General features: G+C 36.1%; 1 protein-coding gene across 1 annotated transcript in view; it reads right to left on the bottom strand.

The window, feature by feature from the left end:
• Nucleotides 1-215: 215 nt before the first annotated feature.
• The window catches only part of CD200R1 (CD200 receptor 1), a 33,143-nt gene continuing 14,734 nt past the window's right edge, over nucleotides 216-18,624 (bottom strand). Inside the window, exons 2-8 of the mRNA XM_079921960.1 lie at nucleotides 13,242-13,325; nucleotides 12,057-12,116; nucleotides 6,739-7,056; nucleotides 6,372-6,623; nucleotides 2,559-2,664; nucleotides 1,800-1,839; nucleotides 216-1,130 (exon numbers count right to left, since the gene is read on the bottom strand). Of these exons, the coding sequence (XP_079778086.1) occupies nucleotides 990-1,130; nucleotides 1,800-1,839; nucleotides 2,559-2,664; nucleotides 6,372-6,623; nucleotides 6,739-7,056; nucleotides 12,057-12,116; nucleotides 13,242-13,325 (1,001 nt within the window). The 3' untranslated portion in view covers nucleotides 216-989. The remainder of the gene's footprint in view (nucleotides 1,131-1,799; nucleotides 1,840-2,558; nucleotides 2,665-6,371; nucleotides 6,624-6,738; nucleotides 7,057-12,056; nucleotides 12,117-13,241; nucleotides 13,326-18,624) is intronic.

Genomic DNA, 18,624 nt, shown 5'->3' with positions numbered 1-18,624 from the left:
TCCCTCTCCCTCTCTCTCTCTCTCTCTCTCTCTCTCTTTCACACACACACACACACACAAGTATTGAAGAAAAATATAAATTCAGTTTTATTAAATAGTGAAATTCTTATTATAATCTTATATTAGCTAACAGTAGGTTGGCATTTTACAGATATTAAAATAACAGAAAAGGCACATTCAAACAGCGTTGGAGGGAATGTAAATTGACACAGTTTGACATATTAGTCAATAAAAGAAATGCACAAACCCTTTGACCTGGCAATTTCACTCAAGGAAATTATCTTACAAATATATTCAAATACATACAAAGAGATATAGTCACAAGAAACATTCTATGTAGTATTGTTTATAATAGCAAAACAAACAAAGCTTAATCTAAATGTCCACCACTAGAGTTGTGGTTAATTAAATTAAATTCCATTACATACAATGGAATTTTTTGTAACCATTAGGAAGAATGAGGTAGCTCTGCTTGTGTTGATATAAAAGATCTTCAGGATATATTACATTATTAGCTTTCTGTAAGTACAGAACAAAACTATGGTATGTCCCCATTTGTGTCTTGACAAGGATATGTGTATGTATATATAAATGGACATATAAGTGCACACATATACCATGCACATATAGATATGACATATGCACATAGAAATTTTCTAGAAGATTACATAAAAACTGTTGGTTAATTGTTCCTTCTGTGGAGTTACTTGAGGTAACTCAGTTTTCATCATCTACTGTATTGAACAATTTGAATATTTTATCATGAGCATGAGCTTTCTTTGTAATAATATCAGTTCTTCAAAGAACTACATAGTAACAGCTAAAATTCTAAAATTTCAAATGTATAAGGATATGAATACAAATCCTCTAGAATGTCTCTGTCTTCTAAGAATCTTTGAAAAGCTAATTTCAAAATAAGCCTTCCATTCCAGAACTCCAAGAAAATCAAAACAGTATCTGTACTGTATCTTGCTTCATTTGTCCTGGTGCTATACTTCAGGAACATATACAGTATGGAGACTCATCCCATCAACTTCACTTTGTAACACCTTAGACATCTTCACCCTGTTTGTAGTATCATAAAGTGGATTGTTCTTCTCTGTGTAGCTGGCATAGGGCTGCATTTCATCCTAAGAAATAACCCAAAGTTAAAATCAATTCAAAAAAGCCAGAAATCAGTAACCACCTATGTTTTTCTAACAAGGGCCCACAGCTTTAGTGTCTACCAATAGTAGTCTCTGGGCTTACATGAACATAAGAGCAAGACTTTTCTAATATTTTATCAAAAAATTATTGATTATTTAAGTCTCAGTGTGACATGATAACAGTTGTCTGAAAGTAGGAGTGGAGAAGAATGGAGTGATATGAGAAGTATTTCAGAGGAGAGTGTCAAAGACTTAGTAAGCTATTGGCTATAAGAGATTATAGAGCTGGATAGGTTTTAAGCTTGGGTAAGAGAGAAATGACGATGGTATTGAAAAAAGGAAGTCAAGAATTAGAGCTGGTTTAATGGGAGAGGAAGTACCAATTCAACTTCTCCAAAGATTACAGCCCAAATGAGGCAAACATTATGTCTTTTGTAGGATGCAGTTCTTGAAATAAAAATATGGATTTGGACTGTATATAAATAGTACTTGGTGGATAATTAACAGAATAAGTACACCTGACAGCACTGTAAAGTTAGAATTTTTGCTTTTCAACTAAAATACTAATAATGATGCAAATTACAAATTATGTGACTAGATTTTCAGACTACATAGCTTAAAAGTTTATAAATATTCTTTTTAATCTTATCTTACCTCCTCAAAAACTGAAGTATGTTCTGTTTTTTTCAATTTTCTGCAAAAATAAAAATTAGCTGGAGTGAATGTCAAAACATTATTATTCAGATTGAAAATGGAAAAACAAAACAGTATGCTATTGACAATTGTGGTTCATTTTGATAGAAGCCTTAATAAATCAGAAATGAACTACCAGAGATGAGTGAAGAATGCTGCTTGTAAGTTAATTCGTCCAAATAAGATAATTCTGGATTTTGGAAAAGGAAGTGAAATTATGCAAAGAAGTTTGATGTAATAGAATATATGTGACACCTCATATTTGGTGTATGAAATGAATCACTGTAATTCTTTTCTCAAATAGAAAATGGCATGCACTGTCTCTCCCAAGATCCTGCCCTAAGTGGGCTGTGCTTGCATGTCTAATTCACTATGCTTGCATGTCTAAGTAACCTAGAAAAATCCCCCTCGTCATTAGTGTAGTCCAAGTCTGTTATTTTCAGGACACACTTATTGATTATGAGAGAACTGAGGTTAACATCTTTTTTTAAATTTTTATTTTATATTGGACTATAGTTGATTTACAATGTTGTGTTAGTTTAAGGTGTACAGCAAAGTGATTCAGTTATACATATACATATATCGATTCTTTTTTACATTCTTTTCCCATTTAGGTTATTACAGAATATTGAGCAGAGTTCCCTTTTTACCCAGTCAATTCCATTTTTTGACTCTTTTCTAATCCAATAAAGCAGGAGAAGAGAAAGCATCAGTCAGTACCTGCAGCCACTGATTTTCAAAAGCCAAATGGATCCAACGATGACCAAGATAATAAAAATAGGGGGAACGATACGTAAAATTCTTAAGGGTGCTGATGTTTTGGCATCTGTAAATGTAGACACAAAAATGTATGATTTACTGTTATTCAGCAGTAGAAAGAAATGAGCTATCAAGCCATGAAATCATTGAGGAAAATTAAAAGCATATTACTAAGTGAAAGGAACCAATCTGAAAAGGCTAAATACTGTATGATTCCAACCATATGACATTCTGGAAAATACACAACTATGGAGTAAAAAGATCAGGGGTTGTTAGAAGTTAAGGTGGAAGGAGGGATAAATAGGTGGAACATAGAGGACTTTTATGGCAGTGAAACTACACTATATGATAGTGAATAACGGTGAATACATGGCATTTATACATTTGTCAAAACTCATAGAATGTGCACCTAGAATGAACCCTAATGTAAACTATGGACTTTGAGTGATAATGATGTGTTAACGTAGGGTCATTCATTATAACAAAGGTACGACCGCGGAGCGGGGGATTTAGATAGACAGGGAGACCATGCATGTGTAGGGTCAAGGGTTATATGGGAGCTCTGTACTTTCCACTCAATACTCCGTCGTCATAAAACTGCTCTAAAAAATAAAGTCTGTTTAAAAACTATATATATAGCATGGTTCAAGAATGTCTCACAATACATGAAATTCATTTCTGTGATTTTATTTGAAAACTTTTGATCCATTTATAGTTCAAATAATTGTTATAATTAAATTGCTTTATCATTTCAGACTCTTAAGTTTTCAAGACATCATCTTGTATCAGTATTTTATTGCTTTAAGGATTCATGTGGTGAATTCCTGTAAGAGAGATGTGAAATTTAGACCTCTCTGTTATAGTAATAGAGTGTTTCTCATCTCCAATATTCAGAAATAAATAGAGTTGTAAGGAAACTATTTGGATAAATAACCCTAATTCTGAAGTCACCTTTCTTCCAGGGCATTGAAACTGAAATGAATGCATGGCAGCAACTTTAAACTATTCACTGACTGCTGGCAGCAATACAAAGTTCAATCTGATCGGAGGACAAGTCAACCAAGGAATTGCCAGCTCTGAGAGGTTTTGAGACTGTGCTCCTGGTGTTTCGTGAACGCGGCTGGGGCAGCAGAGTGAGGTAAGTGGAGGCCGCATCCAGTCCCTCCACCTTCCTTCAATACTTTGTTTTTAAACATTGGATTTTTATTTGAAAAAGAAGTTTGGTTTTGCATTTTAAAATGACCACATTGTTTTGAAACCCTCTCTTTCAAACTAATGGGCTCTCTTTTATTGGAAGTGCACTAGCACAGGTGAAGGTCCACCCTGTGAGGAAGACATATCTGCACTGGGTGGGAGTGGACTAGAGAGTCCCTCCAGTTCTGAGATTCTATAAATATGACATCATATTGTAATACTGGGTGGTCGGACTTCATACATAACCAGTGGCAATTACTCTTCTCAGTAAATACTGCTAAACTATTAATATGTATATAAAACTTTAAGAATAGATATTAGAAAATTGTGGTTTAAACCCATGTGTTTTCCTCTTCTCCTTTCTTAACACTTACTAAAACATCAGCAGAGAATTTTTTAAACTATAGACTTGCAAAGACAAAGAGAACATGGATGAAGACAAGAGCAGATGAAAGATTTCAGCTTGTTTTTAGGGTGAAAAATGAACAGAAGAATGGCCAATAATTCAGAGTGAAATAAGTATAAACCTTAGTGAACTCCAGGAAGACTCTAGAGTAGGAAAGACCAAATATAGAGAAGGGGGAATGTAGGGAGTGAAGCGTGGAGCTAAAGTTGGAAGCTTCCTTGAAAGTCTGTATTAAGAACAGATGGGCTGCCAAGTCTCCTCCCAGCCCGTGCAACCACGTTATCATACCTTCCCCGACCAGCAGAAAACAGGAAGTGTGACCCAAAGAAGATGAACTGGAGAAACTCCAGAGTGTCAAGGATCCAGACATAATGGAGGGTGAAGATGAAGTGTCATTAAAAGAAAGTTGAGTTCTCAACAGTAATACACACACACACACACACACACACACACACACTCCCCTCTCCTCCCTGCTCCCAGAACACTGATAGTCAGGATTATCCCTCCCAGGCAAGAGACTGGAGAGTTATTTTCTGCAGAGTCTGAATAGCCTCAGAGAAAAGACCTTCAGGTACCTAAGGAAATAAGGAATCCCCAATTTTAAAACAATCACCTGTTTTCACCCTATAGAAACCTACTAGCTAACAAACCCACTCACAGATAATATAACTTCCAATCAGCTCCTTAGTGTTCACTTTTAAGTGAACGGATAGCCAAGGAGTTATGGAAAGCCTTGTATGTGGAAGATAGATTAAAACAAACAAATGTCAGGAAGGCAGAAGGAACTCAGATTACACAGACGTGGCATCAACCAGAGGACTGAGGGAAAGAGAACATCCAGGACAATAGCTGTGCAGCATGTCTCGTGACCAACCAGGCCAGATTAGAACAAGAGCATGTAAAAACTCAAGAAAGAATGTCTTCAAGGAAAAAAAAAATGGAACTGACATTACCTAACAAATCTGACCATGTGGAAAGCAGTATTAAGAGGCGTTTTCTAGGGTTTTGTTTTGTTTTGTTTTTAGTGTTAGTGATAATTAATAATAGGTACATGCATTATTAAGGAAATGAAAAAGGAAAGCAATTAAGGCCAGGAAAAACAAAAAGTTATTCAAAAATGAAAGTATGAGTTTATTTCTTGATTCAGAGCTTAACAAAACATACATGTTCAAAATAATGTAAACACTGGCTATTTAATTTAACCAAAAATTGCTATTTTACTACATATGAATGGTGAGGGAAGAGAAGGTAAAGTTAAATCCTCATCTACCATAAGAGGAAGTGGGTACACTAGGTTTAAATTTGCTATATTAAGAAATAGCAGCACAACCATGTTGTTTATAAAAACTGAGTCAATTACTAGAAGAAACACTTGAAGATCTGAAAGTACTTGTCTCTAGAGAGTTGTGTAAGAATGGAGAGGTGGGGTTGGAGAGGCAGAGAGATGGCTAACGTTTTTCATGGTAGCCCTATAGAACAACATAGACTTTAAACTATATGAGTTATGTTGATTACAATAATATTTTTTATAACAAGAAATAAGAGTAGATGGCAGCAGAGAGTAGAGAAACTAAACTGTAATGAACCGAATCATAGATACTATTATAAGACATTAAAGAAATTTCACTGGAAGACCCTGGAGGAGAAAATTCTACCAGACTGAAAATTCATGAAGATAATTTATGAGCAACGTTATTCTTCTAATAAAATAATATTTATTTGTTTAAAATTACCCATTATCCTTCTATTAAAACCATAAATATTTACGTAAAAGTACACTACACAAGCCAATTTAGTAGTACAGAAGAGAACATTAAAAGAAGAATAAATTGGGAAGTTCACTAGTGGCCTAGTGGTTAGGATTCGGGCTTTCACTACCATGGCCCAGTTCGAATCCCTGGTCCCAGAACTGAGATCCTGGAAGCTGTGCAGCATGGCCGAAAAAAAAAAAAAAAGAAGTAGAATAAACTGCATTTGATAATATGGCTTTTTACAATAAATTTTTGTATTATTCTTCCAGGCAATCTTTTTACTTTGAGGAGGAAAGGGAGATAAAGTGGAGGGTGGAAAGGACATCCTTGAATGAAATTTCTCTGCACACTCCTTTTTTCTTCTTAAGGTAACTCTTCTGAAAGAATGGAAAAATCAAAAACAAAACTAGAAAAATTACTAACCTTGATCCAGCTCTATGGACAGACTCTTGTTGCCAGTCAAGTGGGAGACAGAGCAGGACACATTAGGTACATGGCGGCCCTCCCAGTAGCATGTACTCTGGACGGTCACTGTGTCGTTGCCCCAATGACATTTTTGCTCAGTGACACAATCTCCCTCTGGGGTCCAGGAGATCTGTGCAGCTGGCTTCCCTGCAACTGCCTTGCACACTGCAGTTCCATTCTCAGTTTGAACCAGGGTCACCTCAGGGGGCACTGCAGAAATGTAGGGGAAATGCTTCAGTCTTAACACATGGGACATGGAATTCGGAGATTTGTTTCAGCCCAAAATCTGGTTACCTGAAACACCACAATATATGACGTTCCTTACCTAACACTTGGAGGTGATATCCACGATGGAAATTCCCATTAGGTGTTACCATTTGACACCTGTAATACCCATCATGAGTGATGGCCACTGGATCAATCTGAAGGGCAGGATTCTCGTCAAGTCTGGAGGCCCAGGTTATTCTCTTGTCGGTGCAGTTTCCTCCCTTGGTCTCATTTGTATCACCCCTGAAGGCTCTGAAGCAGGGCAACTTGTCTCTGAGGACTATTTCCCATGTTGTTAACAGTATACTTGTACACAGCTCAAGAGGGCAAAAGAGCACAGCCTTTGTACCCACTAGTACCGATAGTGAAGTGTTAACTGTACACACACACACACAGACACACATGCACAAATACAGAGAATAATAAGAGAAAAGCTTGATAAAGAATTTCAGTGTTAAAATTTATTCACAGCATATTACATGAAATTGTACTTGAACATTACTTAGCGAGGTCTTATTCCAGAAATATTAGACTTATGTAAGAAATTAACATTCATGAAGTATACATAAAGTATTAAACCCATCCAAAGATTAACCAACTTCCTCCAGTATTATGCATCATTAGGAAAACAACATGAATTATATATGTGACAAAATTGTTTAAAGTGTTATGAAATTAATTCAGGAGATTTGATCTATAAGACAAACAGATGAGAATGCAGAATCTAAGTTAAAAGACAAAGGCAGTTTTCTAAATCTAATCTTTTGGCTTCAGAGACTATTAGATTGATCATACAACTCATGCTCCTCAGGGGGAAAAAAATGGAATAATTAGTGATGTGGTTTTCTCCTCCTAAGTTTTGATGAAAGTGAAAAATCAGTAACATCAGAACTAAACACCTATCCTTAAGGGTGGCAATTCAGACAAACATAAATGTGGAAAGATATGGTACTTTCATTAAAAATAGCTAAGATGGCAATCAGGCTGAACAAGGTGGAAATTATTTTGTTTAATTTTTATTCAGTGAATCACAAAATCAGTTAAATCAACAGATTTTATTTATTTATTTATGTAAAGAATAAAAATTTCCTTTATTCTTCCTAACACCTCAGATGTACTTCCTAACTCTACAAAACAATGAGAAGCACTTGCTCTGTCTTTCAGATGTAAATATGCACATTTAAGTATGTATTTACATACAAACATGCATATTTTAATTTATATATAGATATATAAATTGAGATGTATATTGCATATCATACTGTGTATATTGTCCTAAGTCTTTTTCTTTTTTGTTGATATATAATAGACCTATCACCATATCAGTATATCTACATCGATGTCACTCTTTTTTTTATTAATTAATTTGTATTGGAGTGTAGTTGCTTTACAATGCTGTGTTAGGAAAACTGGACAGCTACATGTACAAGAATGAAATTAGAACACTCCCTAACACCATACACAAAAATAAACTCAAAGTGGATTAAAGACCTAAATGTAAGGCCAGACACTATCAAACTCTTAGAGGAAAACATACGAAGAACACTCTTTGCATAAATCGCAGCAAGATCTTTTTTGATCCACCTTCTAGGGTAGTGGAAATAAAAACAAAAATAAACCAGTGGGACCTAATTAAACTTAAAAGCTTTTGCACCACAAAGGAAACCATAAACAAGACAAATAAACGACCCTCAGAATGGGAGAAAATATTTGCAAATGAAGCAACTGACAAAGGATTAATCTCCAAACATACAAGAAGCTCATGCAGCTCAACATCAAAAAAACAAACAACCCAATCCAAAAATGGGCGGAAGACCTGAACAGATATTTCTTCAAAGAAGACATACAGATGGCCGACAAACACATGAAAAGGTACTCAACATCACTAATTATTAGAGAAGTGCAAATCAAAATTACAATGAGGGATCACTTCACACCGGTCAGAATGTCCATCATCAAAAAATCTACAAACAGTAAATGGTGGAGAGGGTGTGGAGACAAGAGAACCCTCTTACACTGTTGGTGGGAATGAAAACTGATACAGCCACTATGGAAAATAATATGGAGCTTCCTTAAAAAACTAAAAATAGGGCTCCCCTGGTGGCGCAGTGGTTGAGAGTCCGCCTGCCGATGCAGGGGACACGGGTTCGTGCCCCAGTCTGGGAGGATCCCATGTGCTGCAGAGCGGCTGGGCCCGTGAGCCATGGCCGCTGAGCCTGCGCGTCCGGAGCCTTTGCTCCGCAACGGGAGAGGCCACAGCAGTGAGATGCCCGCGTACCGCAAAAAAAAAAAAAAAAAAAAAAAAAAAAACTAAAAATAGAGCTACCATATGACCCAGCAATCCCACTACTGAGCATATAGCCAGAGAAAACCATAATTCAAAAAGACACATGCACCCCAATGTTCATAGCAGCACTATTTACAATAGCCAGGACATGGAAGCAGCCTAAATGTCCATAAACAGAGGAATGGATAAAGAAGATGTGGTACATATATACAATTGATATTACTCAGCCATAAAAAGGAACAAAATTGAGTCATTTGTGGAGATGTGGGTGGACCTAGAGAGTGTCATACAGAGTGAAGTAAGTCAGAAAGAGAAAAATAAATATCATATATTAATGCATATATGTGGAATCTAGAAAAATGGTATAGATGACCTTATTTGCAAAGGAGAAATAGAGATACAGACATAGAGAACAAATGTATGGATACCAAGGGGGAAAGGGGTGGGGTGGGAGGAATTGGGAGATTGGGATTGACACATATATACTATCGATACCATGTATAAAATAGACAGCTGATGGGAACATATTGTAAAGCACAGGGAACTCTACTTAATGCACTGTGGTGTCCTAAATGGGAGGGAAATCAAAAAGGGAGGGGATATATGTATATGTATGGCTGATTCATTTTGATGTACAGTAGAAGCTAACACAACATTGTAAAGCAACTATACTCCAATAAAAATTAACCAATAAATAAACAAACAGATTTTTAAATAATCTGTAATTTCTTTAGTTCAACCACCTCACAAAAATGAAAAATGATGATGCCAAGTGGTAAGAGATGCTTAGAAGTATTCTTCTAGAAAAAAAGTACTATAGTATATAAATACAAATCAATGCAAAAACAAGGATTAGTTTCCTCTGTAAATTTTCTATAAAAAGGATTTTATTGCAAGCATGTAATAGTATCAAATATGGCCTTTCAATGAGTTCCCCTTCCTTCCTATTCATTCACACATATACTCCCTGACAGTTTGCTGTGAACCTTGCTCACAGATTTTGTTTCCATACATTCAATAACATTATCAGGATTAAATATAGCATTGACCTATTTTTCCATATTTTAAAGTACAAATTAAGACCGGCAAGCATCTCCTAATGTAGAAGCTCACGCTTTCCCATAAGCTGACATGTGTACCTGACAGAAAGGGGTTTGCTGACAGGTGATTAGGTGTATCTGTCACAAGTCACCTGTAACGAAGGAGAGCGTCATTGATTTCATCAGTTTAACATAAACAGAACCAGCTGTGGTATGGCAAAATTTTTACGTGGATGAAGCTTATTTTTTCTAAACTTTGCATTTAACATTTCTTCTATCCTCTTTTGGTGTCATCTGCCCCCTCTGTGATGTACTCAAGCCTTTGCATTTCATGGCCAAATAAAGATCATATTACTAGATGAAGAGGGAGGATTTTAATGCAGATCTAAGAGGGCAGGTAAATCCATGCTCTTTCCATCACTCCAAGTGGCATCCCCTCATAGCAAGAAACTCCAATTTGGCAAAGGCTTGGAGAGAAGCAAGAACATGGCTTGTTAGAGAACTGCTAGAGGTTGGGTGTGGGAAGCATATATGTGCATAAGGGAATCGGGATTAAGATAAAACCAGAAAAATAAGAGACTGGCGAGATAGCAAGTTGTGAATGTCCTGTTGTTCTTGGGATTTGGTAGTTTAGCTTATAAGCAATATAAGGCTTTAATATTTAACCTCAATATCTGACTCATTTTTGTAAAAGAAAGTTCTTGCTAATCAAATAAACATGTATTTGAACAGGGGCACAGTATCCGAAGAAGTAACTCTAATGGTGAGGATTCCAAGCACTGCAGATATTCTCTGTTCTTTCACCTTCCTCCATTCTATAAACTTCAGTCAATCACCCTACACCTATAATGATAGTTCTTATGTTAGTGTTATTTTTTCACCCTTTCTTCATCCTCTTCTTTCCTTTTTCATACCTGTTGTGATAAGTTACACAATGGCCGATACCTCTACAACACTCAGTGGGTTTGGCACCTGTCTGACAGATATATTCTCCATATGCTCCTGTGATCAGCTAGGGTGATTTCACTTCTTGCTTCACTGAGAAGATAGTAGATTCTCATCTCTGCTCCCAAACCAGCAGTCACATCCCATCTTTTCTGCATCCTTTGCCTACAAATATCTTCCAGTCTCATCTAGCCTTATGCACACTGACAAATCCTCATTGGCTTTGGGGCATTTCCTTTCTTTTCTCACAACCATAACCTAGATTAAGTCCTCGTTGCCATGTACCTGGATTGCTGCAAAGGCCTCCTAACTTCTCTCTCTGTCTCAAAACCCTTCTCCTTTCAGTTCATACCTTACACTGCAGCCAGTACATCATTCTGTAACACAGATGTGGTTCCCTCAACTCTAAAACCCTCCAGAGATCTCTCACTGCCTGAAGAATAAGTTCAAATGTCTTCGTATTGGCTTTGAAAGCCCTCTTTTTCACATTGACTCACTTTGCAATCTTATCACCCACTACATTCCCCCAAACTGCAGAAAAAAACACCAAGCACAATTCCATTTCTATGTCATTTCTCACATCGTTTTCACTCTCTAAGGTGCCCTACACGATGCTCTTTTTCTATTAAAGTACTCTACCTTTAAGACCTGATTCACATGCTACCTCATCTGTGAGGCCTTCTCTAAGCCTTGGTGCTTAATCACCCCCTCTGTACACTCCTGGTACACTCGATGTGAGTGCTTCCCTCCTCTGCCTGTGTGATAACTGTGCTCCTGTCAGGGTTCCCCCACAAAACTGAGCTCCCTGGGGGCTCTCTGATAGTCTTGCTCATCTTTATGTTCCCCACAAAGCCCAGCACAGTGCCTGATAGAGAAAGCTCCACAGTCTTCCAGTGGAATTGAGCTGTTTTAGGGGAAGATGGGTGAGGTCGTTCAGGTCCCTCATCCCACAGCATTCAGATCACCATATTCTTCAACTGGGCACAAGGCTGGACTTGGTCCAGACCATCGACTATGTTTCTAAGGAAGCTCAACATTCCACGCTTCAGTGCTGGCCTCAAAAACAAACAAACAAACAAACAAAAACCAAAAACAGCATACTACCTTCTGCAGGAGGTGTTACAGTGCTCTCCTTTCTGTCCATAGATGAAGTAATTGTTGAAGCTAGAAAATATTCAGAGGAAAGTAGGTGAAATCAATTTTAGATATTTAAATGGAGTTGAAACCATTATTTCTCCACAAGAGCTTGTATACAACATGATAGAAAATCAACGAACCATAACTAAAATTACACAAAAATCCTTGAAAAAGAGAATTAGAAGCTGTTCCATCACTATATGGAAACATTATATGTGAAACATTATATGTGAAACATTATATATGTGAATATTTGAAAATTACATTTATAAGCTGTTAATCAATGATTCCCCATTTATGTGACACCTCATTTTATACGTAAAACTATTCTGTACAAGGTAACGCAGCCTCCACCCATTCCGTAGTCATAATGGATTCGTCCATCATGGGCACCTCACATGAGTTGGGCTGATGATAGTCCTTCTTCCAGATGCCACACCCAGATTAAAATGGTCTGGTCCAGTGGTAGGCACCTCACCCAGCAGGACAAATCAGAGTACTTTCTCAAGAATTTTGAAACCAGAATTGAGAAGAATAGTTCATCCGTCTTTCTCCCCCATTTTTCTACTGTGACGGTTAATTTTATGTGACAACTTGGCTAGGACACAGTACCCAGGTACCTGGTCAAACATTATTTGAGATTTTTCTGTGAAGGTACTTTCTATCAGTAGACTTTGAGTAAAGTAAATTACCCTCCATAATGTAGATGGGCCTTATCCAATCAGTTGAAGGTTTTAATAGAAAAAGACTAACCTTCTGGGAAAGGGAATTCTGCCAGCAGTCTGCCTTCAGACTCAGACTGCAACTCTTCCCTGGATCTCTAGCCTGCTGGCCTACCCTGCATATTTTGGACTTGCCAAACCTCTGCAATCGTGTGAGCCGATTCCTTAAAGTAACACAACCTCTCTCTCTCTCTCTCTCTCTCTCTCTCTCTCTCTCTATCTATCTATCTCTATGTCTATCTCTATTTATCTCTCTCTGAATCTCTCTCTACAGGATGTATGCCCAACACACATGTACATCCTGTTCTGTTTCTCTCAGGAACCCTGACTAATACACCTACCTTGGGGTTAAAAAGTAAAACTATACATAAAAACTATACAAGCGTCAAGTATTCTTCTATTAGAATTATCATTAAAAGGTGAGCATTACCCCAACTGTAATTGTCCTTGACCATCTGCTGCATTAATGAGTTGTTTGATGTAACAAGATCTTCCATTACTGCGCTTATGCATTCTGAAAAGGCATATGAAGTAAAGAGAGGAATATGCATTAGTATTTCTGACTCCTACCTAAAATCACATTTTTCACATCCTTTGGGCTATTTTAGGGTTGCAGTTGCCAATAAATACATCAATTATGACAGGCAAGCAAAAGTCTCATAAAAAATTTGTCTCAGTATGAACTTTTGAATTGATCTTCCTACCTGTTTGGCATACCCCTACTTTCAGTCCAGAGTGCCCCTTACCACCCTCCTGTCTTTATATTCAAGTCAAAGTATTTCTTCTCCCAGGCTTATATGCATTTAATCTATCTCCAATTGTGAAAAAGTGTTTTACTATCTGGTACAGATTTTTCAGGCACCAGTGATGAGGTAGAAGAAGTTTAGAAGTGATGTGTTGGTTGGATGCTGGTATAGAGCAAAAAAAGGAGCTTCCTAAATGTTGTTGAGATAACATCGTATAGACAGCTGTCTATTAAGTTCAAATTTTATAAGGTGAGCTCTAAGTGAGAATAAGCATTTTTAGGGTATCAACTCCTGGCAAATACTCACTAGGCATAGAGACATCAGAATAAACAATAGCTTCTTCCCTCCATGAGCCTAAGGTCCAGGCGAGAAATTAGCTATGTAAACAATAATAACATAAAGTTGTTGGTATGATGATAGCAGTATACATAATGTCCAGAAGATAAAAAGAAGAGATGTTTCATTCTAAGAGTGCAGTAGTAAGAGATTAGGAAAGACTCTACAATAGATAATATTTGAGCTGGATCTTAGAAGATCAGTTTTCCAGGAAGGTAGAAGGAAAAAGAAAATTGCACAAAGAATGACATTTAGAAGAAGGCATGAAGCCACGGGATTTTCAAAGAACTACACATTATGTATTATATTGCCATTATGTGAGAAAAACTGGATGTGTGATTAGAATTGAGGCTGGATATTGGCGGGCTCTAACTGTGGAAGACACAACACTCCTAAAAGTTTTCACAAGGAAATGATACACTTCTAATGCACCTACAATGGATATATCTGTCCAGCAAAGAGAAACATTTTACAGTAAAATTCAGTGCACAGTGTTTTTCTGGAGAAATTTTGAATGCACTACTTCTCTTAGCTACCATTTTCTTTTACAAAACATTGATAAATAATAATTTTTGAACGTTAGAAACAGATTTTTGGTAATTTGCACATGTTATTCATTTTAGTCTCTCCACATGGACAGGTGTTATCATCCTCATTTTAGAGATGAAGAAATATAGATACACAGTGATGAAGCAATTTGGCCAAGGCCACCCAACTTTTAAGCTGCTCCAATTGCCCAGTTATTTTCATGCGAGTAGTTCTTCCTGCAGTGAGTAGGAACGAAGAGTCGGATCCTAAGAAATACACCAGGATAAATACACTGCCCAAATTAACCCAAATTGAGGGAGTTGGAGAAGGTAGTCCAAGCCATGTTTCTGTAGAAATACTGATAGACAACCGTCTGGAAGAGCACATCAAAAGGCAAGTCCATAAAATCAGGATTATAATGGCACATGGATACAAGCATTATGAATGCTGGATATGAATGGGAATAGTTAAGCTAAGGAGGAAGATTTGAGACAATTGCCAAAATTCATGGGCCAAACCCACCACTCCCTCACAAGATTGTAAGCTCCAGGAGGGCAGGGATTTTCATCTATGTTGTTCATTCTTCATCCTCAGTGCTTAAAAGAGTGATTTGCGCAGCTCCCTGGCAGGTGGCTGGCTCAAGGTGGGTTAAAAATAAAGGTCAACAACCCTATAGCAAGCTGGACTAAAGATATGGACAGTTAGTTTACAGAAAAAGAAGTATACATGTCTCTTAGTCATTTAGAAAGAAGCACAGCATCATTTATGGTAAAAGAAAGGCAAATTAAAACTATGCAGAAATGCCATTTCTCACCAATAAGATAGTCAAAACCCAAAAGTTTGACAACATACTCTGTTTGCACAACTGTAGAGAGAGAGGCATGCCAATATACTGCTGGTGGGAATGTAAAATGTTACCGATTCGATAATGGAAAATATGACAGTAAATAGCAAAGTTACATATGCATTTTCCTTTTGACGCAGCCATATCACTTCTCAGAATCTATCCCAAAGATATGCAGGCAACAGTATGAAAAAATATATATACAGAAGACTCATCATTACAACATTGTAATAGCAAGACTTTTAGAAATAACCCAAATAGCCACCCGTAAGGAACTAGTTGTCTAAATTATGGGACATCCACAAAATGAAGTATAATGAAACTCCTAAAAAGGATGAGAGATATCTTTATATTACTATTATGGAGTGATCTCCAGGGTATATTGTTAATGAAAGAAGAGGGACAGATAAAAGTGTACGCAGTATCACATTTTGTGATATGCAGCTAAAGCAATGCTTACAGAAAAATTAATAGCTTTAAATATTAATTACAAAATAAGAAATATCTAAAATCCACTTAAAGAAGCTAAAAACAAGAGAGAAAGAAGAAAATAATAAAAGGAAGAGCAGAAATCAACAAAACAGAAAACAAGCAAAATCAAAAGCTGGTTCTTTGGGAGTTCCCTGGTGGTCCTGTGGTTAGGACTCGGTGCTTTCACAACCGGGGGCCGGATTCAGTCCGTGGTTGGGGAACTGAGATCCTGCAAGCCATGGTGTGACCAAAAAAAAAAAAAAAAGCTGGTTCTTTGAAAAGTTCTTCAATATTTATAAACCAATAGCCATATTTATCAAGAAAAAAACAGAACACAAATATCAGGAATGAAAGAAGGGACGTTAACATAGATACTACATTCATGAAAAGAATAACAAGCAAATATTAACTATGCTAATCAAATTCAGTAACAGATGAAATGGACAAGTTCATTGAAAGACACAGCTTTCAAACCTCATTTGGGATTAAACTGATAATCTGAAGAGCCTTATACTTATTAAAGAAATTAAATTTGTTGATAAAAATCTTCCCATCAGATTGGCTACACTGACAAATTTAAGCAAACATTTAATAAAGTAATACCAGTTCTACACACAAACCCCCTTCAGAAAACACACAAGGAGGGAACACTTCCCTCCTCATTTTATGAGTGTAGAATACACTGTTCACCAAAACCAGGCAAACACATTACAAATAAGAAGAACGATGGAGCAGTAACCCTTATAAACTTTAAGACAAAAAAAATTTTCACAAAGTATTAGCAAATCAAATCTAGCACTTGTAATACAACATGATCATATAAGGTTTCTCTCAAGAATGCATGTTGATTGAATACTCAAAAATCAATGAAATTGACCACATTAACATAATAAGGGAGAAAAAACATGATCATTTCAGCAGATGTAGAACAAGCGTTTGACAGAACTCACCACTCATTCATGATTTTTAAAACTCTAGGAATAGAAATAAACTTCCTCAAACAGTTAAAGAGCATCTATGAAAATCCTATAGCTAACATCATACTAATAATGAAATATTTCCCCTCTAAAATCAAGAACAAAGCAAGAATTTCTGCTCTTACTTCTTTTTAATTTTGTACTACAGGTTCTAGCGATTGCAATAAAGCAAGAGGAAAAAAAGGCATATAGATCAGAAACAGAAACGTAAAACTGTCTTTATTTGCAGATGACATGATTGTTAGAAATCTATAAAACAGCTCCTAGAATTAATTGAAATTAGCAAGGTCATAGTATTAAAATGCTAATAATGTTTTAAAACAATTATATTTTTGTATACTAGCAACACATAATTAGAAAATAAAATTTTTACATCAATTCTATTTATAGTAATGCAAAAGAAAAAACTTAGGAATAAATTTAACAAAAGATGCACAAGGCTTATACACTGAAAACTACAAAATATATTACTAAGATAAATTAAAGAATACCTGTATAGATGGAGATAAATACCTTGTTCTTGGATGGAAAGACTCAAGAGGTCAACTCAAATTGGTCTACAGATTCAACACAGTCTTAATTAAAATCTAGTAGCCTTTTCTGTGAAAATTAAGAAGCTGAAATATTTATGGGAGTGCAAACCTAGAATAGCCAAAGCAACAGTTAATAAATGAATAAGACTGGGAGACTCATATTACCTAATTTCAAGCTTTACTCTGAAGCTGCACTGATCAAGGCAGTCTGGCATTGGCTAAAGGATAGGCACATACTTCAATAGAGCGGAATAGAGAGTCTGGAAATAAACTCACACATTTGTGGTCTATTGATTATCACCAAAAATGTTAAGGCAATTTAAAAGGAAAAGAAAAGTCTTTTATACAACAGGTGGTGGAACAGCTAGATATCCGTATGTAAGACGAAAAAAAAACTTTAACCACTACTTAATAACATATACAAAAAATTACCTTAAATTTGATTATTGACTTAAATGTAAAAAGCTGAGACTGTAGTACTTCTAGAAGAAAACATAGGAGATAATCTCTGTGACTTTGGCATATACAAAGATTTCTTATAATACAAAATAACAAACCATGAAATAAAATTTGATAAACTGGACATTATCAAAATTTAAAACTTTTGGTCTTTGTAAAAGAACATTAAGAAAATGAAAAGGGAAACCACAGATTAGGAGAAAGTATTTATAATACAGGTATTTAACAAAAGACTGCTATGTAGAATATGTGAAGAACTTTTACAATTCAATAATTCTAAAATTCAATATTAAAAAACAGGCAAATGACTTGAACAGACACTTCACCAATAATATATTCAAATTGCCAATAAATACACAAAAAGATGTTCAACATTAGTAATCGTAGAGGAAATACAGACTTAAATCACAGTGAGATAATGATTACACACCTATAAGTATGGCTAAAGTTAAAGAGACTGATAATATATATTGGCAAGAATGTGAAGCAGTTGGAACACTCACACATTATAAATGGGAATGTAAAAAAGTATAACTGCACTAGAAAATTTCTGGCAGTTTTTTCAAAAGTCAAACATATGCCCATTTATAACCTCACCATTCCAATCCTAAGTATTTACCCAGGAGAAATAAAAACATATGTCCACACAAAGACTTGTGCATGAATGTTCATAGCAGCTTTATTCACAAATAACCAGAAGCTAGAAACAACCCAAATGCCAGTCAGCAAATAGATAAATTAGTTAGCCATACAATGGAATACTATTCAGCAATGAAAAGGAATACACACAACATTGATGAATCTCAAAATCATTCCCTTGAGTGAAATAAGGCAGACACAAAAGAGTACACTACGCACTACACAAAAGAGTACTACTAATGTAAAATGCTAACTAATTTATGGTGACAAACGGCAGATC

This window comes from Stenella coeruleoalba, assembly GCF_951394435.1.
Source record: "Stenella coeruleoalba genome assembly, chromosome: 5".
Classification (NCBI taxonomy): domain Eukaryota; kingdom Metazoa; phylum Chordata; class Mammalia; order Artiodactyla; family Delphinidae; genus Stenella; species Stenella coeruleoalba.
The sequence above is the reverse complement of the archived record's forward strand: the minus strand, read 5'-3'. Positions and strand labels throughout refer to the sequence as shown.